Raw genomic sequence first — 24,116 nt, 5'->3', positions numbered from 1 at the left:
TCTTTTTTTAATAAGATGTTCTGCCTTGATTAAGGTCATTAGGAGAGTCTACAGCTATTGCCTTTGACAGCAGGAGTGGAAGCCAGGCCCGCCTAGAACAAAAAAAAAGCCTGACATTCTGACTTACCCGCATGACTACCCTTCGCAAGTGGAGTGTAAAGAGAGCCCTGATTCACCCCTTCACCTCTTCCCCGCTCCCCGCTCCCCCCCCCCCCCCCCCCGCAGTGTGGAGGTCTTCAGTCATCACTTCCTCTGTGTATTTATTCATTCCTTAATTTATTTATTAAGCAGCCGTGTGTCTCAGTTATGAAAATGAAGAGATCTTGGGGCTCACAAGTTAGCAGATGAGGTGAACATGAACCAAAGCTATAAACGACTCACCTGCTGTTTGATAAGGGTTATGGAGGACATGTGCTAATATGCTAAAGGAAACATGATGGGAGTATTCATTGTGCCTGGGCCAGGAGGGCTTTTGGAGGAAGTTACAGGGAAAGGCTGGTACTGGAGCTGGGCCTTGAGTGTATTGGCTAGGGATTTGCCAGTGGCCCCCCACGCAGAGGGAAGAGCATGGGCAAGAGCAGGGAGGGATGAGAGGATTCAGGATGTGGTACTCGCCTTTCCCAGCACAACGTAGGGAGTGAGCAGTGGGAAGTGAGGAGAGGAATTTGGAGGTGGGAGGGTACAGGTTGAAGCTCGGGCTCAGGTATTAGGGAGAAAATGATACTTGAAGAAATAGAACTTGAGTAAGATCTAGCGTGCAAACGGGGAGAAGCGATCAGAGGTCAGGAGGACCAGCGTGCCTTCCAGAGGCAGCTGCAGGAGTGAGAAAGCTTCTGTAGGCATGAGTCAGTCAGTCACACACAGACTCACGCACACACATACACCCCGGCCCTAACCTATGCAAGAACACAAATGAGTCTGGAGCAAGAACAAATAGAACCTTGTGGTCCTCTTCCTCCCCTTTCCTCTTACTCTGTCCCTCCCCCAAAGAGCCTCATGCACCATGGATGGAGACTTTATTCCTCATGTCCAAATTCTGTCCACTACCCTCCCCCAAACAGCCATTCTTTGGTTACCCCTTGGGCCTAGGGATGCACACACACGGGATATGGTCTGAATCTGGAAAGGCGGAACCAGGAGGTTCCCGCAGGCCCTGGAAGTGAGTTTGGGGCAGGGAATTCTGGGTTCCTGGAGCCTGGTCCAAAATAGGAAGCACAGGCACCAGGTGGATGCTTTGACCCCCTGACTCCTGCGCCGGGGGAGGGCACATGCCGAAGACGGCCAGCGTGGCCTCCTTAATGCGCAGGGTTCAGGACAGGGCTCCTGTTGCCAGGTCTAAAAGCAGAGAGACAGAGTACCCAGAGGCCAAGCCACTTTGATTTTTCATCAGAGGAAGATGTCCCAGCTTCCCAGACAAACCACATTCTCTCCCCACTATTTGTCTTCCCATAGGCCTGGAAGCTGTTACTTAAGAAGGTCATATGGGTGTGGTTTTCGGTGGCAGAAACCCTAGGCCTCTACGCTTGGACATATTTACACGGGGAATGTAAATTCAGCAAAGCAATCTCCACTGCACACACAAGGCTTTCTCAGCAATTTCCAACTTGTTTGCACCGAATTGAGTGTAAACCCAAGACTCTCCCTGCTACACACAATTATCAGAGCAGAAGCTGGGTTTGGAGGCTGAGGTTTGGCGGGGGAGGGGTCGGATTGAAGGCATGAATACTTCTATCAAACATTTTGAAAACTAGTTTTCCTTGTGTCGGATTTCAGGACATTCTTTTGCTTGAATGCAAAAATAAACATGTCCACCTTAAAGACTCAGGGACGTCGCAGAGGGGACGAAACTGGGACCGTGGAGTCAGTTCCCAAGAACTGGGTCCGAGTTCAGTTCCCAAGAACAGGTCACCATCTGTTCATCTCAGTTTAATAAACATGAACTGGCCCCTCGACAGCCCCTCTACCATGTGTTGGGGTTACTGGACAAACAGAATGTGGTCCCTGGCAGCCTGGGAGGAGTGACAGATAAATGAACAAGCAGTTCCTAGAAAACATGGCAAATGCTGAGTGGGCTGGACACCTGTGCGAAGTGCTGTACGAGCCCAGAGCTGGGGACTTGGCTGTGTGGCCCTGGGTAAGGCACACCCCTTCGTTGACCTGGATTTTCTATACCAGAGAGTTGCAGGTACCTAGCCCAGAGTTACTATATGATCAGGAGCCACTGTCTTTCCCTTTCTAGAATGGTAGTTCTTGAACTTAACAAAACTCTTTCACCCACACGTCTGCCAGAGGTCTTCTTGCCTTGCGCACAGGAGCTGAGCTTTCCTTGAGATTTGTAATTTCCGTGCTCTGGGGACCTCAGGGTACCAGTAACACACGTGGCCATATTTCCCAAGCCCCCTCTGTCTCTGCTCCCTGTGTTTGTTCCCAAGTGGTGTTTCATTGGACCAAGGGAGGCATGGAGATCTCAGCCCTTTCTGTGGATTTTGAGGACCTTGTTGAGCTAGGAGTCACACGGGGAACTGTCACACTGGGCTCCAGATGTCATTCTGCCGTCTTGTTCGCCCACATCCTTTCCTGTTCAATGCCAGCAACAAGTGGAGTCATTTTTCTCTTCCTCTGAAGGCTGAGCCCAGCTGATCCCACGGCCCTGGGAATCCAGCTTCTGCTTCAAATACACTTCTTAAGGCATTTCTGCAAGAAAGGCCATTTTCTCTAAGAGGAATGCCCACTGTTAGAGGCAATTTTCTCTCTCCCTTTACAGCTCATTTTATACTCATTAATGGCCCTCTGAGATTCGCGCAATAATTTCCACTTTATAGAAGAGGAAACAGAGGCTCAGAGATGAAGTGCCCTTGCCCAAGGTCACACAGCTAGTGAGCACCAGAGTCTGGCTTCACGCCGTGCTCTGCCCGCTCCACTGTTCCCCGCGGCCTGTCTGGTGACAGTGGCATGTGCTTCAGAGGAGGCAAGTGACTTTCCCAGCGCCCTGACCTTCCCGCTCTGGAGGGAGTCTCTGCTGTGTGTCAGGCTCGCACCATCCCTTGCCCTCTTTGAAAAGGCGCCTCTGCCGGCTCCTTCCTTTAAGAGGAGCAGAAAAGTGCTTTGAGCGCCTACCTGCACAGGTGAGCTGTGGGGAGGATTCTGGAGAAGCTGGAGAGCAGAGGTGCAAAGACAGGCCAGTGGGCAACTCAGCTCTGAGTGTGATGGAGTCCCGCCCCACCCTCTCCAGCGGGTCCCGGCTCCTGAGGGCCCAGCATTTCTGCCTTACAGTTCTTGGCCTCCTCCCAGCATCCTCCCCGGGTCCCTGCTGACTGTGGGGTGCCCACGTTGATGCCTTTCCCTGGTCTCAGTGCCCCGTGGTATCCCGGTGCAGCACACGTGGAGGCACTGGACCCTCAGGGGCTTCAAACCTCAGCTGTGCACTCGCTATGCGGCTTTTCAGTCATTTCCACTCACGGAGCTTGTTTTCCTCACAGACGAGACTAGAGATGCTTTCCTCACTGATGGCCATGGGGTCTACAGAATGCAGCGTCCATTGGCCTGAGACTCCCTGGGGCCCTCCCGAGTGCGTCTCTGGGCAGGGCTTGGGCTGCAGGGGCCAGCAGACTGTGCTGCTCTCACAGGGCTTACTTTCTAGTGGGCAGGGCCAACTTTTAAAAAGCTGCCACAGTGGAAAATGATGAGTATGGAAGGGAACAGTTAATAGGATGAGAAAGACACAGGCACTGTACTCTGCCCAGGGACTCAGCAAGGACGTCTTCACAGAGGAGGCAAAGTGAACAGGGAGCGAAAGCTGGAGAGACTGTTGCCCGAATCCAGCAGGGAGGGGAAGACGATCCTCAGAGCCAGAGAGGTGGGAAAGGCGGGGTCCATTCCCCTTGGGGGCACACAAAGCACCTGTGCTCTCTTTCCAGACCCCCCCTGGTCATGCACGTCTTCTGACTTTGCACACTAGGCATGTGGTCAGATAGACACAAGTTCACAACCCCACGTTGCCACTTGCTGGTCTTGTTGCTGCTCTGCACACATTCCTAGACCTCTCTGGCCTCAGTTTATTCCACTGTAAAGTGGGGCTAGCAGTCAGCCCCTCCCTTCCAGAGTCACAAGATGATGCAGGTGATAGAACCCAGCACCATGGCTGCTGGCCATCAAGTAGGTGTTTTGTTTTTATTGTCTCATTTGTGCTGCAGGGGCACACTGGAGATTCCAAAAAATATTTAACGTGGGCTGTGGTACATTTAAAGTTGTTTAACAAAATGGACGAGTCTTGGATTTAAAAGGGTCTTAAATATGCCTGTACTCCTTCTAAGATGAGGTAAGAGAGCTGTGAGAGCGATTACCTTACTGGGGTGTGGCATCCGTTTTGAAGGCACACCCAGAGGAGGAGTGTCATGGGGTCCTAAGCAGGGTTGGGGGGCCTCCCTGCCAGGACAGTTCCAGGATCTGGACTTGCAGAAAGGCTCCGGCTGGGCCAGGCTGGTGGGAATGCACAGACCTCCCCGGCAAGTAGCTTTTTGCTCACCCTGTGCCTGTACATTGGTTCTCACGCCATCAGGACTTGTTAAACCAGGCGACCAAACCAGATCATAACTGCCCCCCCCCCCCGCACTATGGGGACCACACTTTCACCTTCTATTCTGTGTGGGCTCAGCACAATGGACCCTTAGCAACAGCTTGTTCAATGTCACATTTTCAAAGTCACCCGTTTGCTTTTGGAACGCTGGCTCTCTTTTACACAAAGGACCTGTGAACATGAATAATTGGGCTGCATGAGTGACCGTGAACTCCTCAGTCTTTCCAGAGCCAGGCTGCTCACTGTCCCCAGCAGTGCGTGAGCAGGTCCGGACCGGTTTTCCCGGCTCCCTGACATTTCTGGGCATCCTTTTTAAAAGAAGACTGCTTTGAAGTATGTTCCTTGGCAAGGCTCTGATACAAGTCACAGGACATTTTCCCCACAGGGACAGATCCAGGAAATCAGCTTTCATTGAGTCCTGCCTTCTTTCTTACTGCTACATTGGCACAGGGGCAACCTTACCCCTAAATGCTCTGAGAGGACCGGAGGGATGATAGAATCCATCATTTTTGGAGAAGGATGCTGCCCAGCACTACCACTTAGAAGACTTTCAGAGTAGAGACAGCATACGCATCCTTATTATTTTTTCTTTTCCCACTGTTCCTATCACTGCAAAAGAAAAACCACCATATTTTGAGTGGTTATTAAGTTCCAGGTACAATTCTAACTGCTCTGCAAGCAACATTTCATTTAGCCCCCCGCTAGCCACCAGCAAGAGTGGCTACTTGTTACTATCACCATTTTATAAATGAAATAAAAAATGGACCCAAAGAAATTACAGAATTTGGTCAAGTCCTAAAGTAGTGTGGAGGGAAGATACTGAATAAATCTCTAGTCTGTGCTTAACTACTTCCAGCTAAGATATTCAACACAAGAACTTATGGGGATGCTCATCACAAAAGAAGTTATGTTTCTGTTGTAAGAAATGCCTAAGCTTTATAGAATGAGCTGCACATGTGGGGATTTTTTTAAGTGTTTCATTTGTTATAAACCGTTTTTTACAAAAATGCCTGCATGAAGTGTAAACAGAATATTTGTAATAAAATATGACAGCGAATGTTATATATGGGGGTCTGGGACCATATGGGGAAGGATGGCGTGGGACACAGCATTAGTGTGTGAAGTCATGACCGTATTTGCTTGCAGAACGATGTCTCTGGAGGGGCCTGTTTGGAAAGAAGTAGAGAGGAGAGAAAGGAGGTCGAGGGCTGTCATAGGAACCTAGGAAATAATGAGTTGTGTTGTCAGTGGAAAGAGGGGAAATGGCAAGAAGTCAGCGGTACCTGTGACCATCTGGACAGACTGAGTGCTGCATGCCGAGCATGTGGCTGGATCTCCAGCCTGTACATCTCAGTGCAGTTAACCGGAGAGAGGGGACTGATTTCCCAAGGGGAGAGGATGTGGCTGGATTAAATAGAAGGCAGATCAGAACTCCAGCAACCGTCTAAATTAGTGCATCCCTGGAGCATTGTGTGTGCCATTGATGGTACCCAGGGTGGTTTTCGGGAGTACCCTGATGAACCTTCAAGAATGTAATAATTTTGTGGTGTTTTTTATATTTGACGGTTAACAATTCTGTATGGCAAGTGTTATCTTTTAGATGCATGCATTTAAGTAAGAAAAAAAGAGTTTGATTGACAGAAAAATGTTAATTAAACTGCATGCTCTGTGGAAAAAATCATGCAGGCAGTGGCTGAGATAAGTTTGGAGGGCTATTCCCCCGTTTGAGCACGACACCCACTGCCCGCTTCCTGACACTCTCAAAGCCCTTGTGTCTTGCATGCGTGTCTTGCAGACCCTGTGCACGGCCCGCAGAACGTGGAGATTGTGGACATCCGCGCCCGGCAGCTGACCCTGCAGTGGGAACCCTTTGGCTATGCGGTGACCCGCTGTCACAGCTACAACCTCACGGTGCAGTACCAGTACGTGTTCAACCAGCAGCAGTACGAGGCCGAAGAGGTCATCCAGACCTCGTCCCACTATACCCTGCGAGGCCTGCGCCCCTTCATGACCATCCGGCTGCGGCTCCTGCTGTCCAACCCCGAGGGCCGGGTGGAGAGTGAGGAGCTGGTGGTGCAAACAGAGGAGGACGGTGAGTGAGGGCAGCTGCCTCCTTGGGAGCGGGATGTACAGAACCTGTCACGGGGCCTCGCCTATCAGTGATGAGGTGCTTGTTTTCCTGTTCGTTTTCCCTTTAATTTCCTCCTCTATGTCTGCCTCTTCTCCAAGGTCTTCCATGAAGACCCACATAGGCTGTGCATTGCACAACTCCAGGGGGTGCTGTTTCCATAGACACAGCTGTGCACTCAGCTTTGACCCTTCAGCACCCCCATCCCTCTTCTCACTTTATGGCACCTTCTAGGTCCAGTGTTTAACCACACCGGTGCCTCCAGAGAGGCATTGTTGAGTTGTATTAAGTGCGTTGAATCTGGGAGTCAGACAACTCTAGAATCTCCAAGAGTTACAAAAAATAATAATAATAATGCATATAAGTTACTTAGCACACACATTGGATGCACCCAGACCCAAGTACTCACCCGGACGTCCTACAGGCATAGGACACAATTCAAAGTATCCGAAAATGAACCAATCTCCCCTTCTGTATTGATTTCTCACTCTGTGTTCCTCATCTCAGTGAACTACATCCAGTAAGTAAAAATAAAGACCCAAAGTCAGCCTGGGAGCCTCCATTTCGCCCCCCATCACTCCCACCCACCCCCCCCCACACACACACACACACAAGGTTCTAATGAATCTGTGTGATTTCTCTCCCCACATGCCTCTTACCTCAAGACTCCAGGAACACAGAGCCACGTGTAACTCCTAGAACACAGCACTTTTCCCACCCTCTGTCGTTCCGTCCTGTCCTGTTCCATCCCTCCATGTCTGTGGGACAGGCTCTGTTCATCTTCAACATGCTCCTTCCTCCAGGAAGCTTTCCCTGACTGCCCCAAGCTGACTTGGGTGTTCCTTCCCTGACCCCCCCCCCCCCCCCGCATTTTGCATGTAACTCCACTGCAACAGTTACCTTACTTAGGGGAGTACAGAACTTGCTGCTTCTAGGACTTCTCTAAAAAGCACTTTTCAACAGCTGTGTTTCAGTTTTCCTTCCAGCCAAGCTGTCTCTGGCTTTGTGGGGCATCTTTAGTTAGTTCCTTGGAATCACACTTGGTAGAGCTTTAAGCCACATCCAACAAAGGGGACTGTGACCTCGTCTGCAGGGCAGGTCATGCATCACTCTTGCCCCTGATCAGGGAAGGGAGCAGCCAGCATGGTTGGGGCTGGGATGCAGAGGGACGACTGGGAAGGAAATCTCAGGAAGTGTTGGCAGTCTTCACATGCAGACAGAAGGCCATGGGCACAAAGATGGTACAAAGGGGTCAGAAGGAGTGGGATCAGAGCCCTGTCATTGTCAGCCACATGAGGCAGCTACCTCCACTTGACCCAGGTGGGCCTCAGGACCTCTAGGCAGAGCCTCTTGCATGCAGTCCCACTTGGCACTCTTGTTTCACATAAGCAAGGCCAAGGACCCAGAGTGGTGGCCCCTGCTGGGGTCCAGACTCACATCCTCAGCTGCAGTGTCCCCTAAAGACACAGAGGAAACTGCCAGACTCTGCACATCTTGTTCCCCAATTCTCCTTTCCCCAAGTCCCGTCTTACGACTGGACGTTTTACACAGTCCACCTACTTGCAAACCCTTTGTGACCCCCCTTTTAAACACATCATCGCAACGACTCTTTGCAACCCCAGCAGACTGCTTTTCTGGGTAGTAGCTGCAGCGGAGACCCAGCCTCTGTCGCCTTGCTCCCACCTTCCTGCCTTGCATTGAACCTCAGTCCACTGTGGACACAGTCTCCCCTGGACCAACCTTGTCCGATGACCTGAGTGTATGCTTCCTGTGAACCCCTTCTCATGCAACCCCCAGTGGAGGGGTGGGCGTCTCCTCTGGGCTTCTGTCTGCAGCTCAGGATCTGCGGCCTTGGGTTGGGCTCCAGGTGAAGCTGCCGGCCCTTTCCTGGATGGCTCTGTTGTTTGAGAAACGCACAGCCCCTCCTCCAGCACGTACAAGGATGAGCTGCAACAGAAGGTGAGCTCTGGAGGACCACCCCTGGGATGAGCTGCTTACCCTCTCAGTGCCTTGGTTTCCTCACCTGTCAGATGGAGATAGAAGTAGTGGCCACCTGATGGCTTTTTATGCTCATTGAAAGGAGTGGTACATAAAGAAACTGGAATAATGTCCAGCAGATTGTAGGTTTCCAATGAATGTGGCTGCCACGTTTTGGATTAAGTCACAGAAAAAAAAAAAATATGTCTGACAAAAGATCCCAAAGCACAAGCAACCGAGAGACCATTAATCTGCCCTAGGAATCCTCTCTAGAACTCTCGACACGCACTCCCAGTTGGTTGGTGAAAATATGACCTAGACTCTCAAGGAGTGGTGATCTGGTCAGTGCCTGATCTGAAAAGCAGAACCAGGGCAGGAAGGGAGGTTCAGGAGCAAGTTGTTGTTAAGGAGGAGCCACCACCGTTGAAACTCAGCTTGAAAATTCAAGACTCAACCTGGATGAGAGGGTTTGGCCCAGGAGCAGCTCAGGGTATGTTTTCCAGGATGCTCTTCATGCCTCAGGCTGCTTTTGGAGGATTACCTACATCTACAACAGGAAATCCCAAGTCCCATCTTTAAGCCATGCCTCAACCTCTCCCTTTCTCCTTCCTGTCACCAGGGGTGGGGGGAAATATCACAAAGCCTTTATCAGAATAACTCGAGAGCAGCAATGCTTTGAAATTAAACTTTAATTAAGCACCATTAATAAAACATCAATTCCTGTTCTACAGAGACGTGTGGACATTATCATATTAAAAACACCAACACCCAAGACTCGGTCCTCAGTCTTAGAGCCATCCTGAGGCCCCACCTCAGGAACCACTGTGCTGAAGGAAGACCTCAGAAGATAGTAGGCCCCTCTATGTGCCAGAATCAGGTTCCCTTCCTCCTCAGGAGGAAAGAAGCACCCTTTCCGTTGCTGGGAGCTCATTCACCTCAAGGACAAACCGGATAGATCATGGCTCTGGTTGATTAAGTGAAACCCCTCTCACAGAGGCAAAGAGCAGGCTCTCGGATTGAGCTGACTGGATTCGTGCTGCTTTTGTCTGTGCTTCAAAATTGTCTTCTGGGGAATTTGCAGAATTTGTAATTTCAGGCCCCCAGTGCCTTTGAGGGCCTATGAAGTGATCCGCGGCTATGAAAGAAGCCGTGGCTGCCGAGCCCTGTTGCATCAGTTAGGAAGTAGGTAGGAGACCAAATGGGTTCTTTACTTTCCCTGTTTCCACAGATGACTCAGATAAAACCGTGGCTCACTTGTTTAATGCTTGCTTCTCTGCCTTTCCCCAGACCGTAGTTGCAATTATGAAATGGAATATATGAGGCCTTTAAAGATAAAATCGGTTTGATGATGGCCTCACTTTGGTTACCATTTATTGAGTACCTACCCTGTGCTAGGCACGAATAGGTGTATTGTGCGTGGTGACTTATACCTGAGATTTTATTTTGCAGTGTTTCAAGGCTATAGAAGAATTAAGAGTAGGACAAAGAAGACCTGTGAACCCTTTGCCTAGATCTAGTATTTGTTAACACTGTGCTACATTTTCTTATTCATATGTGTGTATGGTATGTTTGACGTGGAGATATCACACATAAAAATACATAATATTTTTAAGTATTTAAAAGTAAATTGCAGGGGCGTCTGGGTGGCTCAGCTGGTTGAGCGTCCGACTTCAGCTTAGGTCATGATCTCATGGTTCGTAGGTTCAAACCCCTCATCGGGCTCACTGCTGTCAGTACAGAGCCCGCTTTGGATCCTCTGTCCTCTCTCTCTCTCTCTCTGTACCTCCCCTGCTCATGAACTCTCAAAAATAAGTACATTTAAGTAATAATAAAAATTAAAAAATAAAGAAAAGTAAATTGCAGAAGTCCCAACATCTGATCTCTCAACTCTTTGAGAGCATACATTACCTAAGGGTAAGGACATTCTCCTACATAGCCACAACACTATAGGACATCTTAGAAATTTAGCATTAATTTAAAAATAATCAAGTAAACAAATAATCCATATTCACATTTCCAATAATGCTAAGCATGATTTTATGTGACAAAGTCAGAAAATGAGACATTTTTGGCAAAAATGCCCCATGAGTTGGTGATGCATACTTTTCACTGTATCATATCAAGACTTACATAATGTCAGAAAGCCCCTGACATGCTGCATTTGCTCACATACATAGGTTCCTCTACTCTAAGTGTGGTCCTTGTCCCTTTGTAAATCAGCCAATCTGTGTAGTGGCCCTGTGAGGTCTGTTGACTACCCAGTTCCCCACACACTTTTCACCCAGCGGTCTTAGCCTCCCTGACAATCCTCGCCTGAATCAGTTACTACATTGGTATTTCCAAAAGAGTGAATTTTAAATCTGTCCTTCCCTCTACATGTATTAATTAACATTCTTCGTTATAGAAGGGTTTTCTCTCCCCATCTCCCTCCCCATTTTTAGTATCCCTACTGACTCAGAGATCCCCCTCCTCATTTTTTTTTTTTGACTCTGTATTAAAGTCCAGCACTACTTATAATTCTCTTTGGTGCTCACGTTATCTCATCTGTGGCTAGTGGGAGTCCCTTCAGATTGGCTCCTAGGTTCTTTTGACATGTTCTCATTAGTCTTCCTTGCTTCTGGCATAACAAAATATTCTAGACCACCCTTGTAATATCTCTGCCCCAGACCTGAAGTCAACCACTTATCTAAGGATTTCTGGTTGCTTTCAGTGGGGAGTGGTATTTTGGCACTAAGAAATACATCTTAGCTGTGATCGATGGGGTGTTACCGCCTCTAGACTTTTCAAGGAAAAGGAATATAATTTATCTGTTTTAAATCACAAAGTCATACTGATTCATATCACCTCAGGATTCATTCCTCTGTGTTCACCCTCATTCTATACAGATCTCTCCTTCCTCCCACTGTGAGAACTCTGGTTCCCAACATCCACACATTTCTTCATTTGCTTCTTCATACAATACATATAAAACAGTTTCAGAAGTACAGTACCAATCCCCCTAAAAACAAGAAAGCAACTTTATTAGGTTAAAGATTTTCTTTTCAGCTTTTCTCTCCTTCAGCAGCCAAAATGCAGTGTTCAAAGGCTTCGTCTTTTCTCTTTGTGGTTATATTATCAATTTGAGGCCCATTTAGGCTCATTTGTTTCCATTTTAAGGCTCGCTTCCCCCCATCCTTTTTATTTAATTTTATTTTTTAAAGTCAAAATAGTCACGTGGTTCAAAAGTCAAAACTGCAGAAGTGTATGCTCAGAGATAGTGCCACCATCTCTCTTTCACACTGTTCATGTCCACACCCCCAAGGCCACCATTTTTATTCATTTCAGATATAGTTTTCTTATAGTTCATTTTGCACAAAAGGTAAAAATTATTCCTCTCTTATTTTTATATAAAAGATAGCAAAACAGATGCGCTCCACATCATATGGCTTTGTTCACTTAGTATACTCTGGAAATCACTCCATATTTGTTTGTACAGATTTGTGTTACTCTTTTTGATAGCTGTAGGAGACTCTTTTATGTGCATATGACATGGTTTGTTCAAGCAGCATCCTATGGACACTTAGGTTATTCCCATTACTTGCTATGAAAAGTAATACTACAGCAAATAGCCTTGCACTTACTTTGGTATCTGTGGAGTTGTATTTTCATGGTAAATTCCTGCAAGTGGGTTTGCTGGAGTCAAAGGGTAAAAAAACACGCAGTTTTGTTAGATGTTGACGGATACTCCTCCTCAGAAGTTGTATTGTTTTACATTTTCGCTAGCAATGTAGATGCATTTCTCTTAACACCAAATGTGAGAAAGCAAGCAAACAGTATTATTTCTCCTACTTTGCAGTAAGGAATTGTAGGCTCCCATATAATTTATAATAAGTGTATAAAATATAGTTGATTATAATTAATATGTACATACTATATTAATATAATCTATATAAAATATGATTAATCACATATAATACATATATTATTTCATATAATATGGTAAATGTACTTGCATTATAGGAAAGACTGACATGTCTTGGGAATGAGTGCTTGTATTTTGTGTGCATTTGTAGACGTCTTATTATCTCATTCCTCAGGTCATCGGAAACTAGAAGGACACTGTATGTTGCTAGGGACAGGTGCATGTATAGTAACAACATGCAGCACATGAAATCAAGAAGAGGGAAGTGACAAAAGGATAAAAGGCAATAACAGCAAGGCAATAAATAACAGTCCAGAGTCATTTAGTGGAAGGGTGTAAAGCTATGCACATCTTAGCAAGTCTGAACACATTGTTTAATTAGAGCTCAGTACATTTTAGAGTTTTACAAAGATGGCCTTGAGATAGTATAAAAGGTAAGGTGAAATGCAATTGTGGTTTTTGAATGCTTGTGTTGACCTAGGTGTTGTGCTGATATCCTTCATTCCTACAGTGAGTTGCCGAATCCTGTGATGAAGGTGTTTATTGATATGATCATGGTTCAGGGAGTTCAAGGAACCTGTCTGAGGTTGCCACACAACAAGTAGCAGAACAAATGAATGCATCCCAAAATCTTACCCATAATTTTTTCTCTGACCATCTATTAGATAATCCTGTAACCTAACCAAAACCTCCCCAACACTCTCTGTGCTTAATTTTTTTCTGTGCCATTCATCATCATCTGAAATACTGTGTGTGTTCACATATGTGTACACACACACACACACACACACACACACACACACACACACGTTTGTTGCCTGCCAAACAGCTAGTAAGTTGCTCATTGACTGTCTGGTGAGTGAATAAATATTTGACATCAAAGTCCATGCCTCTTCCCCATATCACAGGATCTTGTTTATATACACTGTTTAAGAAGGAGAGGATATATGTGACGTATTTTATCTGTATTCAAAACCAACTCATAGTGGCTTGCTAGAGCTAATCATTAGCCTCTGTCTCCACCTCCTAGTTCTGTGATATCATATTCATTGCTCCAAATTGGTCACGGTGGGGAATGTGCACCATGGATAATTGGCAGACCTGTTGGTGTTTTTGTTTTTCTTGGAAAGTTGGTTGTGAAACATTTACTAACCTACCACTGTATAGTTCCATTAAAAAGATATATTTGACAACATGTAAACATTTACCCAGAAAAAAAATATCTTTCCTTCACCAAGACTAGGAAATCTGTCTTGTCTCCATCAGATGCACTTAACAGATTCTGGTGGCCTTCAAACCATTTTCAAGTTATTTTGATTTTTCTTAAGTTCTGAGTCTCTTTATGAACCAATTAACCAACAAATATGGCACCTGGAATGGAGAGCCCCGCCCCCCCCCCCCCAAAACAAATAAAAGACCTAGATAAGGTAAACAGGACAGGAAACCTCTGTTGACTCTTCAGGGCTCGGAGCTCTTATATGATTTGTTTACACGGCTACCCACAGAGTTCACAATTATCAGCCCCACTTTCCAGATAGAAAAATGGGGAGAAGAAAGGAGAAGAGGAGAGGAGGGTATAAAACTTTCCTTGATTACACTCTGTCCCCCTTTATGTTGAAATGAAAATTTCCTTTAAATTACCACCTGACTTTTAGGCACAAGAAAACATCTGGTTTAATTACAGTGAATTTACATGAACTTACTGACAAGAAGCACAGTTAAAATTAGCAATTTTAGTGTGTTTTTTTTAAGGGAATGAAATTATAAAGTAATTAACCTTTGTTGTAGAACTCTGTCAGAAGGATGGAAAGTTCTTTGCTGTTAGATACAAGAAGAAATGAAATTGTGGGAAGGGAATATGTGGACTCATTAAAGAATTATAAAGAAAAAAGAAGACTAAAGTAACACAGAATTAGAAGATAAGACGGAAAAAGAATCTTTCTCCAAGAAGTCTTTTCATGATGAGAGAGAGTGGTAGGGGCGGGAGGGGAGACCCAGCTGAATCCAAAGAAAGTAAGTCCGCTTCATTGGAAGGACATCGTGACCTGTGGAGCAGTGGTGTGGTGTGGCAAAAAAAAAAAAAAAAAAAAAAAAAAGCTTTAGTGTGGGGCTGAGATGACCTGGCTTTGCTACTCACAGGCAGTGAGATTGCCTTTCAGCAGTTCTGAACCCACATCTACCGGAATAAGGAAAAAAAGGCTGATTCAGAAAATACTTTCCAGCCAGAAGGATCCGGGCTACATCCAGGCTCTGTTCACTACTTTGTTACCCAGCTCTGCTTAAATTCCTTTCATATTGGCACTGCAGTGTCCCTGTCCATGGATTGGGGGTGGTAATACCATCAATCCCTTTAGGGTGTTCTACGTGAAGGTCTGTATGTAAAGCACTGGACTTACTTTCTGCCGAGAGTACAGACTCGGTGGTGTGTGGCCAATATCAGACATGGCAGGCAGATTTTTAATCGAGGGAGTTAACTAGAAGAAAACCAAAGCGGGGAATCTTTGCAAAATTTCTGTTAGTCATGGGCAGGGGGCCGTTTTAGAATCACCTGTATTCCCTCTATAACCTCCATCTCAGATTTCTCACTCTGACAGTAGAGATGAATATATGTGTGCCAGTGTTCCAGTAAAATTTTACTTATAAAACAGCTGGTTGCATGTGGCTATAGCCATAGGTTGCATTTGGCTATAGCCATAGTTTGTTGACCCTTGATCCCCACTGATCCCCCCCTGTTTTCTCTATTATCTTGACTTTACAATCCGACGACACACTGATTTCCCCCATCAGTATCTCCGGTACCTCTCCTCTGCCCTCCAGAGTCATTTAGCAACTGCCTGTTCAGCCTGTCCAGCTGGATTGCTAATCGGTCTCTGGAATTAAACACGTCTAGAGCTGACCCCCTGATCATCCCTCATCCACCCCCAAACTCATTCTTCCCACAGTCTTCTTCATCTCAGTTAATGGCAACTGCCTTTTATTAGTGGCTTGAGTCAAAAGCTTTGATTGTTCACTTTTATCACACCCGATGCCCTAAATACCTTTCATCCTGGATTCTCTGTGGTTGGCACCCCTTTGCTTTGTGCAAAGCAGCAGCCCTGCTTACTCCCCACATCCCATCTATCAGCACGTTCTCTTGGCTCATCCTTCAGTAAATAGCATGAACTTGACCATTGCTTACAGTCTCTACTGCTAGCTCTGTGTTCCAAGCCACTGTGATCTCCAACTTGGACTATTGCAATAGTCCTTCAATGATCTTTCAGCTTCCCCTCTAGCCCCTACACTCTTTTCTCAGCTTAGCAGACAGAACGGTCTTGTTAAACCACCAGGCAAATCATATCCTCACCCCTCTGCTCAGAACCCTCCATCGGTTTCTCACATCACTGAGATTAAAAGTCCACGTCCTTGCAGTGGCTCACAGGGCCCCACGTGGCCACAACTTCTACTTCTGGCCGCCTCTCAGACCCCATCTCCTTCTACCTCGGCCTTACTACACAGATCCAGTCATTGTTCTCAAATATGCCAGCTGTGTCCCCCCCTCAGCACCTTTGTAGGTGCTGTTTCTTCTCGTTGGAATGATCTTCCCCTAAACAAACAGGGCTGCTTCCTTCACCTGTTTCAAGTCAATGTCTCTTTTCAGGGAGATCCTGCTTGACTATTCTATGAACAACTGGAAGCCTCCTGCACCACACTCTGTCCCTCTTCTCTGCTTCACGTATCTCGTTAGCATTTATCATTTAACATACTACATATTTCACCATACACTTTAGTATCTGGCTTCTCTCACTAGAATGCACACTGAGGAGTCTGGGTTTTTTTTTTTGTTGTTGTTGTTGTTTTTTCTGTTTACTGGGTATTTTCAAGCACCTAGAACAGTGCCAGGTAGAGAATAGGCATGCAATAAATAAGTTATTGGATGAATGAATCCCGAGTCCTCAGAGACAAGATAGATTTTAAAATTACCATAGAAATCAGAAGGTGCTTGTCAAAAGCTATTTAATATACTCAGTAAGTTATGGGAAGATACGGCTTTTATGACTAGCTGTGTAACACCATTCGGGAAGAATGGAGGCAAAAACACCAAGGAAAATAGTAATAATCCTGATTCTGCAGAAAAGCAAATTGGTGTTCTCCAGGATGTGAGGGACCAGGGGGAGGAGCAAACACAGAGTAATACTTCCTCTGTGCCAGCCCCTTTGCTCAGCACTTTACCTGTGTGAATATTTTCAAGCGCCACAGCACCCATGAAGCAGGTACTATTTTATCCCTACTTTAAGGAAACTGAGCTGCAAAGAGGTTAAGCAACTTGCCCCAGGTTACACAGCCAGAAATGGCAAGAACAGGACACAAACCTGGGCAGTCTGCCTCAGCCTGCGGCCTTTGCCATGATGCGATGCTGTTTTTTGGGTCTACAGGACGAAAGTGAGAGTTTCCATTAAAGGTGGTGGTCTGATTCTTAAACTACCTTCCCAAAGAAATGAGAGAAGAACACCTTTATTTATTTATTTTTTTTTACAGTTGGTAAACTTTACTTTTTTTTTCAATATATGAAGTTTATTGTCAAATTGGCTTCATTACAACACCTAGTGCTTATCCCAAAAGGTGCCCTCCTCAATACCCATCACCCACCCTCCCCTCCCTCCCACCCCCCATCAACCCTCAGTTTGTTCTCAGTGTTTAAGAGTCTCTTATGCTTTGGCTCTCTTCCACTCTAACCTCTTTTTTCTTTTTTTTCCTTCCCCTCCCCCATGGGTTTCTGTTAAGTTTCTCAGGATCCACATAAGAGTTAAACCATATGGTACCTGTCTTTCTCTGTATGGCTTATTTCACTTAGCATAACACTCTCCAGTTCCATCCATGTTGCTACAAAGGGCCATATTTCGTTCTTTCTCATTGCCACATAGTACTCCATTGTGTATATAAACCACAATTTCTTTATCCATTCATCAGTTGATGGACATTTAGGCTCTTTCCATAATTTGGCTATTGTTGAGAGTGCTGCTGTAAACATTGGGGTACAAGTGCCCCTATGCATCAGTACTCCTGTATCCCTTGGGTAAATTCCTAGCAGTGCTATTGCTGGGTCATAGGGTAGGTCTGTTTTTAATTTTCTGAGGAACCTCCACACTGTTTTCCAGAGTGGCTGCACCAATTTGCATTCCCACCAACAGTGCAAGAGGGTTCCCGTTTCTCCACATCCTCTCCAGCATCTATAGTCTCCTGATTTGTTCATTTTGGCCACTCTGACTGGCGTGAGGTGATATCTGAGTGTGATATTGATTTGTATTTCCCTGATGAGGAGCGATGTTGAGCATCTTTTCATGTGCCTGTTGGCCATCTGGATGTCTTCTTTAGAGAAGTGTCTATTCATGTTTTCTGCCCATTTCTTCACTGGGTTATTTGTTTTTCGGGTATGGACTTTGGTGAGCTCTTTATAGATTTTGGATACTAGCCCTTTGTCTGATATGTCATTTGCAAATATCTTTTCCCATTCCGTTGGTTGCCTTTTAGTTTTGTTGGTTGTTTCCTTTGCTGTGCAGAAGGTTTTTATCTTCATAAGGTCCCAGTAGTTCATTTTTGCTTTTAATTCCCTTGCCTTTGGGGATGTGTCAAGTAAGAAATTGCTATGGCTGAGGTCAGAGAGGTCTTTTCCTGCTTTCTCCTCTAGGGTTTTGATGGTTTCCTGTCTCACATTCAGGTCCTTTATCCATTTTGAGTTTATTTTTGTGAATGGTGTGAGAAAGTGGTCTAGTTTCAATCTTCTGCATGTTGCTGTCCAGTTCTCCCAGCACCATTTGTTAAAGAGACTGTCTTTTTTTCCATTGGATGTTCTTTCCTGCTTTGTCAAAGATTAGTTGGCCATACGTTTGTGGGTCTAGTTCTGAGGTTTCTATTCTATTCCATTGGTCTATGTGCCTGTTTTTGTGCCAATACCATGCTGTCTTGATGATGACAGCTTTGTAGTAGAGGCTAAAGTCTGGGATTGTGATGCCTCCTGCTTTGGTCTTCTTCAAAAATCACTTTGGCTATTCGGGGCCTTTTGTGGTTCCATATGAATTTTAGGATTGCTTGTTCTAGTTTCGAGAAGAATGCTGGTGCAATTTTGATTGGGATTGCATTGAATGTGTAGATGATAGCTTTGGGTAGTATTGACATTTTGACAATATTTATTCTTCCAATCCATGAACATGGAATGTTTTTCCATTTCTTTATATCTTCTTCAATTTCCTTCATAAGCTTTCTATAGTTTTCAGCATACAGATCTTTTACATCTTTGGTTAGATTTATTCCTAGGTATTTTATGCTTCTTGGTGCAATTGTGAATGGGATCAGTTTCTTTATTTGTTTTTCTGTTGGAGAAGAACACCTTTAAACCTGCCCTGAGAACTAGAAGATGATGCCATACCCACGTTGGAAGGAAGGAATGAACGCACTGTTGGAAGAAGCAGGTATAAATAGGGAAAAGATGACTGAGCTGTAACCATCGAAAGAAACCCCTTCCTCACCCTTGGGGGCCCAAGGGGGTAGACTTACAGGTCCAACCTGCATTAATATCCTCAAACTCTGGCTGACCAGGCTGAAGGCAAGGTTGGGCTATGGAGCTGGTGGATGGAGTGAGGGATTAGAGAGCAGGAGATGGCCTCTTCATATGCCAGTCTACACTGCAGAGAGTGAGAGCTCTCACTCCAAGCCTGCATGTGGTGAATAAGGAAAATAGGGGGATTTAATGAAAGGCTAGCTTTGGGAAGAGATGCTCCAGTTCAAGGAAGGGGCAGTGTCCTAGATGACTTAAAGCTGCCTTTAAAAATACCAAAAAAGTTCGTTCTTCTCTCTCTCTCTCTCTCTCTCTCTCTCTCTCTCTGAAAAGATGTACTATATGGCCTGGTTATTTTCCTTCTCAAACCTTCCCCTTCCCACCTTCAACCAGGTAGACCTCCTAGCTAGCCAAATGATAGATGGATGTATCTAAATTCCTCCCTTTCCCTCTGGGTTAGAAATATTTAAAACCAGTACTCATATAATCACTAGCAGAACACATTTTTTTTTTTAATTTTTTTTTTTTTAACGTTTACTTAGTTTTGAGACAGAGACAGAGCATGAACAGGGGAGGGTCAGAGAAAGAGGGAGACACAGAATCTGAAACAGGCTCCAGGCTCTGAGCTGTCAGGACAGAGCCCAACATGGGACTCAAACTCACGGACTGCGAGATCATGACCTGGGCCGAGGTCGGACGCTTAACCAACTGAGCCACTCAGACACCCCACTAGCAGAACATATCTTGACCCACCAAACCATCTCAATCTACCTCTTGTAAGGTTGCATAAAGAAAGATTATTGGATAGATGCTTTCATTCTTATTAAAAGGGACTGATCTGATAATTCAAAGCAAATATCCCCTGAGAATTATGGCAAGAAGCAAGATTTAAAAACAGAATAAAACACTAATCCACATTCTTGCCAGAATGTATAAATAAATGCTGGGCTAGAACATGCACATGGAATTGAATCAATAATGTAAAGAGGTTAGGTCTCTCAGACTGATTTTTGTAAAAGAGTTTAATACTATTTACTATATTTAGTATTTTAATTTAATAATAAACCCTATAGTGCTTAGGGATACATGTTTAAGAAATAAAAATTATAATGAAAAACAAGATTCATTATTGTTATGAAGTTAAGGTTACCTATTGAGGGTATGAAATTGATTATTAGTAAGTTAATGAGATGAATATTTGTTTTATACATTTGTGTAGTGGCTGTTTCACAAAAGGATAAAATAAGGATACTAAATATAAATACCCTTTTATACTGATAAATTTTACCATTTGTGGGATATGGAAAAATTCTTAACAAAATATGAACTTCAAATTTTGACTCAAGACACACACAAAACTTATATAATTTTACAGCAAATGGAGAAATAGAATCAATAGTTTAAACTTTTCCAGCAAAGAAAACACCAGTACCGAATGGTCTTGCAATTGCAATCAAATACTCAAGGCACCGGTATCTCCAATCTTATATATACACTTTCAAAGAGCAAAAAAAAAAAAAAGAAGTAACACTTTCCTCTTCTTTTTCTTGATGCTAGTGTAACCTTGGTATCTAAACCACACAAGCTTATGAGAAAAAGGAAAATTAAGTGCACATACCCCAAACAGAATATTAGCAAACGATCCATTGCTGTATACAACTAGGAAAATATTAGTTTTATTTTAAGAAATCAATATTGGTTCAACATTTGTAGATCCATTAATGTAATTCACTACATTAACTAAGAGGTACAAAAAATGTGTCATTACTATAATAGATACAGAAAAGCATCAGTTAAAGCTCAGCAGGATATAAAAAGGAAATATCCTTGTATACCAGGAACGAAAAGGATCTTCTTACCCTGATAAAGGGAAACTAAGAAACCTACAAACACCATACTTGAGGATAAAATAATAAAACCATTCTCTTTAATGTTGGAAAGCACACAAATACTTACAGTCTCTCCATTAAGTATTATATTGATGGCTCTGGCTGAAGACAAGAAAATTAAATAGAGTTAAAATATTGTAAAAGAACAAAACTAGTATCGACTGCAATGCTATGATTATTTATATAGATAACCCAAAGAAATTTGTACACAAATTATTAGAATTAAGAAGAGAATGTAACATGTTTGACAAAGAAGTTGACATTAGAAAGTCAATTGTGTTTCTATTTACCCAATAAGTATGTGGTATGCTTTTAAAGATACTACTTATAATAGCAATAAAAATACAGGGTGTTTAGGAATAAACCTAATGTAAGATTTCAAGACATGGAGTATATATAAATGTATGAAGAACTGGAAGATATCAAAGAAGACCTAAATGAGAGAGATGGCATGTTCATAGATGGGAAAACCCATTATCAAGACATGACCTAGAAAGACATAATTTATTTCCCAATTGATCTATAATTCATGCAATTCCACTACAGAAATAAGACATTTTTCAAAAATGTACGAGGTCATCCTAAAATGTGTATGGCAGAGAAAAGCCAAGATTGACTAAGACAGTCCTGAACAGGAAGTACAAAGTTGCAGGCCTTGCTCTACTAGGTATCAAGATACACAAATCTTCGCTTAATTGAGAAGATGTGGTATTGATACAGGTATAGTCTAAGAGAACAGCTGAACAAAACAGAACTTATATCTATGTGAAAATTTGATGGAAGGCAAAGGGAGTATGGCAGATCAGTTGAGTAAAAAAAAAAATTTTCTTTTTCATTAAGTCATGGTAGAATAGGGAGAAGAATTGAAATTGGATCCCTGCCTCACACTATACATGAAAACACAATTACAAAGAGTTGAAGACATTTTACAAAAGGCCTAACTTTAAAATTATTTGAGGATAATTTAAAAAAATATTGCTATGACCTAAGAGAAAGTATTTCTTAAAGAAGATTTCTTTTGTTAGAGTTTATTTTTTTTGTTCGGGTTTACCTGGCCTTAGGATAATGATTCAAATGCAGTGTGTTCAGGACACACTGGTAACGAAGAGAGGAAGGGAAGGGAAGGGAAGGAAGCCAGTATTGGTGTGTTATCAAGAAAAGTACCTTGTAAGTTCTTTATAGATTTTGGATACTAACCCTTTATCCAATATGTCATTTGCAAATATCTTTTCCCATTCTGTCGATTGCCTTTTAGTTTTGTTGATTGTTTCCTTTGCAGTGCAGAAGCTTTTTATCTTGATGATGTCCCAGTAGTTCATTTTTGCTTTTAATTTCCTTGCCTTTGGAGATGTGTCGAGCAAGAAATTGCTGCGGTTGAGGCCAAAAAGGCTGTTGCCTGCTTTCTCCTCTAAAGTTTTGATGGTTTCCTGTCTCACATTTAGGTCTTTCATCCATTTTGAGTTTATTTTTGTGTATGGTGTAAGAAAGTGATCTAGTTTCATTCTGCATGTTGCTGTCCAGTTCTCCCAGCACCATTTGTTAAAGAGACTGTTTTTTTCCCATTGGATGCTCTTTCCTGCTTTGTTAAAGATTAGTTGGCCACTCAACACCTGAAAGACAAATAATCCAGTGAAGAAATGGACAGAAGACATGAATAGACACTTTTCCAAAGAAGAAATCCAGATGGCCAACCCAACACATGAAAAGATGCTCAACATCACTCATTATCAGGAAAATACAAATCAAAGCCACACTGAGAAACCACCTCACATGGGTCAGAGTGGATAAAATGAACAAATCAGGACACTACAGATGCTGTTGAGGATGTGGAGAAATGGAAACACTCTCGCACTGTTGGTGGGAATCCAAACTGGTGTAGCCACTCTGGAGGACAGTGTGGAGTTTCCTCAAAAAATTAAAAATAGAACTACCCTATGACTCAGCAATAGCACTACTAGGAATTTACCCAAGGGATACAGGAGTGCTGATGCATGTAGCCCAGTGTTTATAGCAGCACTTTCAACAATAGCCAAATTATGGAAAGAGTCTAAATGTCCATCAACTGATGAATGGATAAAGAAGATGTGGTTTTGTATGCAATGGAATACTGCTTGTCAATGAGAAAGAATGAAATCGTGCCTTTTGCAGCAACGTGGATTGTGCTGAGTGAAATAAGTCAGTTAGAGAAGGACAGATATCATATGTCTTCACTCATATGTGGATCTTGAGAAACTTAACAGAAGACCATGGGGGAAGGGAAGGGGGAAAAAGTAGTTACAAACAGAGGGGGGGTGGCAAACCGCAAGAGACCTTAAATACAGAGAACAAACTGAAGGTGGATGGGGGCAGAGAGTGAGAGGGAAAATGGGTGATGGGCATTGAGGAGGGCACTTGTTGGGATGAGCACTGGGTGTCGTATGTAAGCCAATTTGACAATAAATTATATTAAAAAATAAACTTAAAAATTACCTTGTGAATAACTGGGTTTTAGAATAATGCCACTCCAAGTGTGGTCCAGGGACCAGCAGTGAATTAGAAACTCTTCCTGGTCCATGACAAGATAATTACAGAAATAGAGGTGAAGTATTTTAAAAGGAGAGGCTTCCATTTTTCTGTTTTTAAATTTTACCTTTACTTTTTAATTTTGCTATTCTTTTGTGGTTTTGTATTTTATGGTAATATTGGTCCACCGTGGGTTGGAAACAACTACGACAACACAATAATAATCACTTTCATTGGAGGTAGTTTGGAAAGTATTAATAGAGTATGTCTCAGAGTTAATCCAATCAAGTAGTGAGGACACTACGATATTCATCTATGAATTTCGTATCTTCCGTTGCTTGAAGATTGTTTTAGGGGCATTAACTCTCTGAGAGTTCTCGCTTGCCCTATGTGGAGACAAGTTTGCTTTCACAGCCTTCAAGTAGAGTAACAAACATTTTGCAGTAAGCATTCCTGTGTGGGTGTGGCACCAACAGCATCTAAGTCTGTTTGTTTTTCCCAGCTTTATTGAGGTATATTTGATAAGTAAAATTGTGTATATTCAAGATGTACAACAGCATGTATATATGTACACATTGTGAAATTATTGCTACAATTAAGTTACTAAGTCT

General features: G+C 43.7%; 1 protein-coding gene across 16 annotated transcripts in view; it reads left to right on the top strand.

Annotated features, from left to right (window-relative positions):
* The window catches only part of PTPRT (protein tyrosine phosphatase receptor type T), a 1,080,869-nt gene that overhangs the window by 656,927 nt on the left and 399,826 nt on the right, over positions 1–24,116 (top strand). For all 16 annotated transcript variants that reach the window (XM_086702238.1, XM_086702233.1, XM_086702237.1 and 13 more), the window contains exon 8: positions 6,372–6,668. In XM_086702238.1, the coding sequence (XP_086558364.1) occupies positions 6,372–6,668 (297 nt within the window). The remainder of the gene's footprint in view (positions 1–6,371; positions 6,669–24,116) is intronic.

Source organism: Puma concolor, chromosome A3, assembly GCF_028749965.1.
Source record: "Puma concolor isolate L17-30 chromosome A3, mPumCon1.1.hap2, whole genome shotgun sequence".
Classification (NCBI taxonomy): domain Eukaryota; kingdom Metazoa; phylum Chordata; class Mammalia; order Carnivora; family Felidae; genus Puma; species Puma concolor.
This window is presented reverse-complemented; position numbering and strand designations above follow the sequence as displayed.